Source organism: Arachis duranensis, chromosome 2 (genome assembly GCF_000817695.3).
Source record: "Arachis duranensis cultivar V14167 chromosome 2, aradu.V14167.gnm2.J7QH, whole genome shotgun sequence".
NCBI lineage: Eukaryota > Viridiplantae > Streptophyta > Magnoliopsida > Fabales > Fabaceae > Arachis > Arachis duranensis.
The window spans coordinates 90,493,297-90,504,184 of record NC_029773.3 but is presented as its reverse complement, the minus strand read 5'-3'; the positions used below and the strand labels follow the sequence as shown (position 1 = coordinate 90,504,184).

General features: G+C 40.3%; 1 protein-coding gene across 1 annotated transcript; it reads left to right on the top strand.

Moving 5' to 3' along the window:
* The first annotated feature begins 361 nt into the window (after positions 1-361).
* Positions 362-2,987, top strand: LOC107475978 (probable pectinesterase/pectinesterase inhibitor 41). Its single transcript, XM_016095691.3, has 3 exons — positions 362-1,005; positions 1,327-1,772; positions 2,234-2,987. Exons 1-3 carry the CDS (start codon positions 449-451, stop codon positions 2,923-2,925), a joined length of 1,695 nt encoding a protein of 564 aa, XP_015951177.1. The 5' UTR covers positions 362-448; the 3' UTR covers positions 2,926-2,987.
* Positions 2,988-10,888: the final 7,901 nt, after the last annotated feature.

The window sequence follows — 10,888 nt, the reverse complement described above, 5'->3', positions numbered from 1 at the left end:
ATTAATTATTTATTCAAAAAATTAAATTATTAAATAAAGATATATAAATAATTATATTTAAAAAGATAAGAAAGAGAAAAAAAAACTACTTTCAATGTAGAAACTAGAAAGAGCTTTATTCTTTATTCTTTATATATGGTATTCTATAGTAATGGTTTTTGCCACATTTACAACGACTAGTCTTCTTTCTATGGTATGTTTGCACTTTGGCAGCCAGCATGTATAAACTTAAAAAACCCATCACGCAATCACAATATCATAATCTAATTTAAAAAAAAAAAAGAAAAAAGAAAAATCCCTCACTTTTTCTCCCCTATAAATTCAACTCAAATCCAAAACCCAAATCACCAAAACACACCAAAAAAACACTCATCACACTCTTCAAATAATCAAACTCCATCGCTCTCATCATAATAACTTAAAACACAAGTTATTATTACACCCAACAATGTCTAAGCTTCTCAATCTCATCATTCTCTTTCTATTCCCTTTCTTCTTTGCTTCCATAGCTTCTTCAGACACACCTCCTTCAACTCCAATCACCCCAACCAATCTATGCAAATCCACACCCGATCCAAACTACTGCAAATCCGTTCTCCCTCCAACAAAAAACGCCAATGTCTATTACTATGGCCGCTTCTCAGTTAAAAGCTCCATTTCACAAGCCACGAAGTTCTTGAGCCTTGTTAACAAGTATCTTCAACGGAGCAACACGCTTTCCGTCCCCGCGATTCGAGCACTTCAAGATTGCAAGACACTGGGAGAACTGAACCTGGATTTCTTGACGAGCTCGTTTCAAACGGTGAACAAGACGACGAGGGTGTTGGGGAGTTACCAGGCTGATGATATCCAGAACCTTCTCAGTGCCATTCTTACGAACCAACAAACATGCTTGGATGGACTTCAAGAAGCTTCTTCAGCTTGGAGCGTCAAGAATGGACTCAGTGTTCCACTTTCTAATGACACTAAGCTTTATAGTGTCTCTCTTGCTCTCTTCACTAAAGGGTGAGTAGTGTTCTTCCTTCATTCATCACCTTAATTTTGTGACAATTTCTCTTATAAAAATATCTTTGTATTGACATATATTATATTAAATAATTTAATTATATATATTTAAATTATTTAATTTTTTTTATTTTTATTTTTTTATTAAATATAAAAAACTTGAACCGCGATTTTTAGATGAATATAAAAAAATTATGTAATTTGAGTTATAACTTATTGACTATGCGAGTCTTTTCTTTACTGATACGATAATATACAATTAAATATTTGTACATAAAGTTAAAATATTTTCATTTATTTGACAATTATTTTGATTTATAGGTGGGTTCCAAAGACAAAGAACAAAGTTGGAACATCTTCATCAGTTCAAGTGACTAGGAAGCAACTTGGATTCAAAAATGGTCGCATGCCTCCAATGCAGATGTCGAGCCAAACCAGAGCAATCTACGAGTCGGTGAGCCGCCGGAACCTTCTAGAACCGGTGGTGGGGACCCAGGTGAAGGTGAACGGCATTGTAACCGTTAGCCAAGACGGCACAGGAAACTTCACCACCATCAATGATGCCTTAGCGGTTGCACCCAACAAGTCCTCGTCCACGGACGGGTACTTCTTGATCTATGTTACTGCCGGAATTTACGACGAAATCGTGTCCATTGATAAAAAGAAGACTTATTTGATGATGATTGGAGATGGAATCAACAAAACAATCATTACAGGAAATCAAAGTGTCGTTGATGGCTGGACAACCTTTAATTCCGCCACTTTTGGTACGTATAATGATACATCATTTTCAATTTTCATACTTTATATGGATAATAAATATCTCATATCATACAATTGTCTTCATGTAAAATTGATAGTTGAAAACTGTTAGATCATAATTTAGTCAAATTTATTAAATTATCTAACGATTCTTAAATATCAACTTCACATGAAAACAACTACATGTGAATTTCTACTTCATTTGATACATAATTTGTTTTCTAAAAAACTTTTCTGTTTTTAGAATTTTTTATAAATTTTTCTATTGCTACTTTTGAGTAAGCTAAGAGAATTTGAATCCAGATCACACCTGCCAAATTGTCTTGAAAAAAAAAAATAATTAAATAATGGCTCAATCAATGCAAAGTAGTTAGGATTTGAATTGAATTTATTTCTTTATTTATTTAGTAATGAAAATGAAATCATACATTCATCTTAATTAATAATATCTTTGACTATGTTGCAGCCGTGGTAGGCCAAGGATTTGTGGGAGTGAACTTCACCGTCCGGAACACCGCCGGTGCCGTGAAACACCAAGCAGTGGCACTCCGAAACGGCGCCGATCTATCCACATTTTATAGCTGCAGTTTTGAGGGGTACCAAGACACACTCTATGCACATTCTCTAAGACAATTTTATAGAGAATGTGACATATATGGTACCGTTGACTTTATCTTTGGTAATGCCGCATCCGTGTTCCAAAATTGTAACATATACCCTAGACTCCCAATGAGTGGACAATTCAATGCAATTACCGCCCAAGGCCGAACCGATCCAAACCAAAACACCGGAATCTCAATCCATAATTGCACAATCAAGCCGAGTGATGACTTGGCCGCGAACATTGGCGCGGCCGCGACCTACCTTGGTAGGCCGTGGAAACAATACTCTAGGACGGTTTACATGCAAACTTTCATGGACAGTGTGGTTGATTCTAAAGGATGGAAAGAATGGGATGGTGATTTTGCATTGAGTACATTGTATTATGCCGAGTACGATAACAATGGACCCGGTTCTAACACTTCCAACAGAGTCACTTGGGCTGGTTACCATGTGATTAATTCCACGGATGCATCAAATTTCACTGTCTCTAATTTCTTGCTTGGAGATGATTGGTTGCCCCAGACAGGTGTCACTTACACTAGTAGCTTGATATAGTGTTACGCTATACGGTAAAAATTCATATACAGTTAACTTAACTTTACGTGAAATTGATAGTTAAAAGTCGTTAAATAATTTGATAAATTTGACTAAATTGTCATTTAACGACTCTCGTTTATTATCAATTTTATATAAAGTCAACTGTTACTGAGTTTTTACTAAACTATATAGGTAGCTAAATATATATACATTAATTAACTTGATCACATCCTTAATTACTTTGTTATTTCATATTTTGTTGTATTGATTCTTTTGGTTCTCATTCATATGAAATAAGTGGTGGGGCATAGTAATATAATTAACTAAGCCCATGCATCTTGTGCAATGTCAAAACTATACACATTGTATGAAAGTTATTTAATGAGATTTATATATGAAGTCAAGATTATTATTATATATTAATTAAGGTTGTAATAATCCATCTTATAGTTTATTGTTGTTGTGATGACCCACCTAATTACTTGATTATGTATTAAGTGCTTGTCAGCTGTTTAATTCAACCGCTGATTTTGACGTAGAGATCATAGAGAATAATATAAAATATAATACATAGTTGGACCTTAGCATTATTGCATACTCAATTGGGAATGGCGAAGATAATTATTATTCCTAATTTCTTTGCCGCGTCTAAGATTGTTTAATTTTGACTAATGTAACATCACTGACCTCTTTCTTTTTAGTTTTTTCTACATAACTATTTTTTATTATATATCTGATCTAGCTAGTGAGATTTTTCCTATTCTACTAAAATAGTAATATCATTGACAAACACTTTTTCCTTTGTTAGACACCGTTACAATTTCCAATTTCGAAAGATCAGATGTACTAAAAAAATAACCAGTATATATAAAAGAGAATGAAAGAGTAATTTTTTTAAGCTATTTCTTTTACTTCCCCTGCTTATTTGCTTTTTATTATTTATGGTTCCAAGTAATTTTTTTAAAATTTTCAATTAAGAAGTTAATTTTTTTCCGGTCAATATTAGTTAATTTTTTTGTAAAAAAATTATTTTTATCTTAACTTTTAAATTCCAATTGATAAACTCTCATTTTAAAATTTAAATTAAATATTAAATTAAAAAAATAAAAGTTTCACAATTAATTAATTAAAATTAAAATATTAGTTTGCTATATTTTTTTTAATTAGCAGAAACATGCAACTTCATGTCTCTACAAATTATTATACCTTTTATTTTTAAATTGGCCAAGTTACAAGTGTTAATAAGTCCAACCACACATTGGAATGTCATGCATGTAGGATAATTATTATATAATATCCATGGTATAGATAAATAATTTTCCCAAGTTCCAAAGAAAACCAATGGAATACATATATACAATGCAACTGTTGAAATATGGAACAAGTAAAAAAAAATATAGATAATATAATGTATCCCGGCCCCCAAAAAAAGGAAAAGAAATCCCAAGAACAAAGAACAAGTGGTTAATGGCTAAGTCAAAAAAAGACAAGCGTCCCATCTTCAACGTTAATCACCATTTCCACTGGCTTCCATATCGTCATGTTTTATTAGTCAGTCAATAATTCTAATTTCAAAATACAAAACTTGTAGAACAAGGTGGGGATGCACAAAAGTCGGACTAAGTCAGATTTAATTAAATTCCAATTTTATTTTAATATTTTATTGAATCTATTTTGATGATTTAAATTTAATAATAAATTAATTTAAAATAAATTAGATTAAATCGAATCGGCTTAATGTATATTGTTCATACTCTGACCCAACGACAAAGGCTCAGGTCCAACTAAAAGGCCTAATCTGAAGGATTAAGCCTAACTAAGTACCGACCTCCATGTAAGAAGTCGGTATCAACCACGACTTGGTCTGAAGAAGTCGGATGTGAGATTAGCTGGCAGATAAACACTCATTCAAATGAGTAACCGCCCCTAAAATCTCTCTAACCGCTTCATAAAGCCATATCTTAACCTCCCCAAGATAATGGGGGCGGTTAACACCCTAAAGATACGGCACTACTCCAACGGTGGTTATTGGCTCACCACTATAAATACACTGACACCCCTCAGGTATCTCTAAGCCCAATACTCTCTAGACCTGCTCACACTCTTGCTAACTTAGGCATCGGAGTGTCTTTGCAGGTACCACCCCCCTCTCCTCGTACGAACAAGTCGGACGGAGCCTCCCGAGTTGCAGACCCATTCGGAGCCCTCCTCCTTCATACATTTGGACCGGCCAACGCCATCCATTCAGTCCATCTCCGGTTACCCACCGTAACATTGGCGCCGTTGCCGGGGAACCGAGAGATCACCCATTGATGGCGGACAGATCCCACGAAGAAGGCCATGTCGAAACAGATTCCGAACAAGAGAATCTGGACATGAGCAATAACGACGCGGATCAAGCCCTACAATAGCCCTACACCAGGAAGGTAATAATCAACATAGAGAAGGCACCTCCGGAGTGAAGAACCCGAAGGTAAATTCCTCAGATGGGCGCGAATCAGAAAAAGGCGGACCATCCCACGTAGCTGAACTGATGGGATTAGTCCACAGCCGCCTGGAACAATTGGAGCAAGAGCGGGAGAAGCAAAAGGAAACTAAAAAGTACCTCAAAGAGGAGATGGAGCGGCGAAAAGAGTTAGAAAGAAAACTCTTACAGCTAGAATCCTCCCTCAAGAGTCACAACTCCCGCGACGAACAAGAAGAACAACTCTCGGGCGGAGAAGATCCTTTCAGCGAGGACATAATGAGGGCAAAAGTTCCAAGAAACTTCAAAAGCCCTGATATGGACCTCTATGATGGAACCACGGATCCGAAGCATCATCTAAGCAACTTCAAAAGTCGGATGTATCTAGCTGATGCTTCCGACGCTACTCGATGCAAAGCTTTCCCGACCACTTTGTCGAAAGCAGCGATGAAGTGGTTCGATAGCCTTCCCCCGAGATCGATCACTAGCTTTGAAGACCTCTCAAGAAAATTCTTGATGAGGTTCTCAATTCAGAAGGATAAGGTAAAACATGCACCAAGCCTCCTGGGAATAAAGCAGGAGGTCGGAGAGTCTTTACGAGCATATATGGAAAGGTTCAACAAAGCATGTTTAGAGATCCAGGACCTGCCCACAGAGGCAGTCATAATGGGGCTAGTCAATGGGCTCAGAGAAGGTCCCTTCTCACAGTCCATATCTAAAAGGCACCCCGTTTCTCTAAGTGATGTACAAGAAAGGGCTGAAAAGTACATCAATATGGAAGAGAATGCCAAGTTAAAGGACCTGAGTTGGCGACCTGGACCCCCTCCCTCAACTAAGGAGAGGGAAAGGGAAGCCAAGAGAAAGGAAGAGCTCGGTCTCGAGAGGCCCAGAAAATATCACTCTTATACTCCTCTAAAAACTTCTATAGTGGATGTATACAGAGAGATTTGCCACACTGAAAGGCTGCCACCCCCTAGACCTATTAAAAATAAAAAAGGGGGGAGTCGCGGCGATTATTGCGAGTACCATAAAATATATGGTCACTCCACTAACGACTGTTACGACCTTAAGAATGTGATAGAAAAGCTGGCTAGAGAAGGTCGGCTTGATAGATATCTCATGGAAAGGACGGACAGTCACGGAAAGAGAAAGCGAGAGGATATGGATAGAAGAGATCCACCACCATAGACCCCAGAGAGGCATATCCATATGATCTCAGGAGGATTTGCGGGAGGAGGACTCACCAAATCTTCTCGCAAAAGACATCTCAAAAGAGTCTATCAGGTCGGAGAGGAGTCACCCGACCTCCCTACCATCTCGTTCACAAAAGAAGATGGGCAAGGGATAATCCCCGGGCACGACGATCCCGTGGTGATAACTATGATCCTAGCCAATGCCCATCTCCACCGAACTCTAGTAGACCAAGGAAGCTCGGCGGACATTCTCTTCAAACCTGCTTTCGACAAGCTTGGGTTAGATGAGAAAGAATTGAGAGCCTACCCCAACACCTATATGGATTAGGGAACACGCCAATAAAACCACTAGGATTTTTACCCCTTCACACCACTTTCGGAAAAGGGGAAAAATCAAAGACTCTGAATATAGACTTCATAGTCATTGATGAAGGGTCAGCCTACAATGCCTTAATTGGCAGGACTACCCTTAATCGGCTCGGAGCAGTGGTATCCACTTCCCACCTCTGCATGAAATTTCCGACCTCAGCGGGAATAGCAACGGTGAGAGGAGACCAAAAATTGGCGAGGAAATGCTACAATGAAAGCCTGAATCTGAGAGGAAAAGGCAAAGAAGTCCACACTATAGAGCTCGGTGGCACAAGGGCCAGAGAAGATGGTGGCGCAAGGGCTAGAGAAGAGCTGCGACCTCAACCGGGAGGAAAAACCGAGGAGATACAAGTCGGTGGAGAGGAAGGAAAAAACACTTACATAGGAGCCAACCTAGGGGGAACCCTAAAACAAGGGTTGGCTGAACTCCTGAGAGCTAATTCCGACCTCTTCGCATGGAAGGCTTCTGACATGCCCGGGATTGATCCCGAGCTCATGTCCCATAGGCTCTCGGTTTACCCAGGGTCCCGACCTGTACAACAAAGAAGACGCAAGCTCGGCACGGAACGAGCCCTAATAGTAGAGGAGCAGGTACAGGCGCTCCTGGAAGCCGGCTTTATTAGAGAGGTCAAGTACCCAACATGGCTAGCCAATGTAGTGCTAGTCAAAAAACAGAATGGTAAATGGAGAATGTGCGTCGACTATACCGACTTAAATAAGGCATGTCCCAAGGACCCTTATCCCTTACCAAGCATTGATACCCTAGTAGACTCCAGCTCAGGGTACCAATACTTATCATTCATGGACGCCTACTCGGGATACAATCAAATCCCGATGTACGAGCCCGACCAGGAGAAAACATCTTTCATCACACCGAGAGCAAACTATTGCTACGTGGTCATGCCATTCAGATTAAAGAATGCAGGAGCCACGTATCAAAGGCTGATGAATAAAGTGTTTTCCCCCCATCTAGGGAGCCTAATGGAAGTATACGTCGACGACATGTTAGTAAAAACCAAGGATGAAGTCGACCTCTTAACCGACCTCTCACAAGTCTTTGACACCATAAGGTTGCATGGGATGAGACTAAATCCTGCAAAATGCGCCTTCGCGGTCGAGGCAGGGAAATTTCTAGGATTCATGCTAACACAAAGAGGGATTGAGGCCAATCTCGATAAATGCAGAGCAGAGGGATTGAAGCCAATCCCGACAAATGCAGAGCCATCCTAGAAATGAAAAGCCCGACTTGTTTGAGAGAGGTTCAACAGCTCAATGGCCGACTTGCAGCCCTCTCCAGGTTTTTGGCAGGATCGGCACTAAAATTCCTTCCGCTATTTTCCTTATTAAGGAAGGGATGCCAATTCGAATGGACTCCGGAATGCGAGGAGGCGTTCCAAGAGTTCAAAAAATTCTTAAGCCAACCTCCTATCCTAACCCGACCAATACCGGGGAAGGACCTCGTTCTATACCTATCCGTAGCAAACAGGGCTGTCTCATCAGCCCTGATAAGAGAAGACGAGGTCGGACAACACCCGGTCTACTTCATCAGTAAGGTCCTACAAGGCCCTGAGCTAAGGTACCACAAACTAGAAAAGTTTGCCTACTCCTTGGTAATAGCCTCACGAAGGCTACGACCTTACTTTCAAGCTCACACAATAAGAATCCGTACGAACCAACCCATGAAGCAAATCCTCCAAAAGACGGATGTTGCAGGGAGAATGGTTCAATGGGCAATAGAGCTTGAGTTCGATTTGAGATACGAAACTCGGACGGCAATTAAAGCCCAATGCCTCACCGACTTTGTCGCAGAATATGCAGGAGACCAAGAGGAAAAACCAACTACATGGGAACTCTATGTAGACGGATCCTCCAACAAAACAGGAAGCGGTGCAGGCATAATACTAGTTGATGAAAGAGGAACCCAGATAGAGGTCTCCTTAAAATTTGAATTTCCGGCCTCAAATAACCAGGCAGAATATGAAGCCTTGATAGCCGGACTAAAATTGGCAGAAGAAGTTGGTGCTACAAAAGTGATGATATACAGCGACTCACAGGTGGTGATCCTAAATAAGAGGAGAATATCAGGCAAAGGACCCTAATATGAAGAGGTACTTGGAAAAAACCTTGGAGCACCTTGGGCGCTTTGCAGAAACCGAGGTCAAGCACATAACTCGGGATCTAAACAGCAGAGCAGATGCCCTATCCAAATTAGCAAGTACCAAACCAGGAGGAAACAATAGAAGCCTGATTCAAGAAACCCTCCAAGAGCCCTCGATAGCAAAAACAGAAGATAAACAAGAAGTACTTGAGGTAGTCGGCTTAAACCTCGGATGGATGGATCCCTTAGTCGAATACCTGAAATTCGACATCCTCCCTAAGGAGGAGAAAGAAGCTAAAAAGATCCGAAGGGAAGCACAACATTACACTATGGTGAGAAATGTCCTCTACAGAAGAGGGATATCAACACCATTGTTAAAGTGCGTGGTCCTTTTCCCCAAGCGCCAGGACAAGTCAAATACTTGATCGTGGGAATAGATTACTTCACAAAGTGGATAGAAGCAGAGCCATTAGCCACCATCACCGCTCAAAGAAGTCGCAGGTTCCTCAACAAAAACATCATCACAAGATATGGAATACCTTATTCCATTACTACAGACAATGGCACCCAATTTACTGACGCCACCTTCAGAAGCCTAGTAGCCAGTATGAAAATCAAGCATCAGTTCACCTCGGTGGAACACCCACAAGCCAATGGGCAAGCTGAGGCAGCCAACAAAGTCATACTGGCAGGATTAAAGAAGAGACTACAGGAAGCAAAGGGAGCTTGGGCTGAAGAGCTCCCTCAGGTGCTATGGGCTTATAGAACAACTCCCTAATCCGCCACAGGAGAAACACCTTTCCAACTAGTCTATGGTATAGAAGCCATGATTCCAATAGAAATCAATGAGCAAAGCCCAAGGGTAATTCTCTACGACGAAGTCGGAAATGTACGGGGACACAAAGAGGAGCTCGACTTGCTCCCCGAAGTCCGAGAAGGTGCCCAGATAAGAGAAGCGGTATTGAAACACAGGATGACTACCAGGTACAACAAGAAAGTCATTCGAAGAACATTTGCCCCGGATGACTTGGTCCTAATCAGAAACGACATTGGAGTCAACAAATCGGGAGAAGGAAAGCTCGCCGCAAATTGGAAGGGACCATACAAAATCAAGGAAGTGCTAGGAAAGGGTTATTATAAAGTAACCGACCTGAACGGCACTGAGCTACCAAGGTCGTGGCATGCTTGTAATATGAAAAGGTACTACAGTTAAAAGCGAACTCTACTCCCTGATGTACTCTTTTCCCAACTTCATGATTTTTTCCCAAAAGGGTTTTTTCTGGAGAAGGGTTTTTAACGAGGCATCATAGTAGAGGCTAAGGGAAAATAGGCTATCAAGACCCTTAGTAGCAAGAAGGTACCTCCGCAATTAATAAAGATCTTTTTATTTTACAATATCTCTTATAATATCCTTCTTTATTTTTCTAAGTCTTTCTACGAAACGCGCCGACTTAAGCTCGACAAAACGTGAAAATCCCATGAACCGACCTAAATGGTCGTCAGGATAAAACGACGAGGCACAAGTCGGCGTAAAGAGGTTATATGAGTTGATCGTAAAAACTCGGGAACAATCCGACTCTCAAGTCGAAATAAGAATCCGAGTAAAACAAACTTGGAAGTCCCCCGAGTAGAAGAAAAACGCATCGCAAAAATAACCTAAGTCATAAAAACTCACTAAAGCAAAGTTGAGTATACAGGATAACAAAAAAGAGATCGGAAAACCTGAGAAAAAGTTTAAAGGCTGCATAAAAGCCCTTAAACGAAAAGGCTCAAAAAAACGATACAAGCCCCCAAAAAGGTTTTCGGAAAAAGATCAAGAGGGTTTTGAAATATCGAAACTAGAAAAGCATACACGCA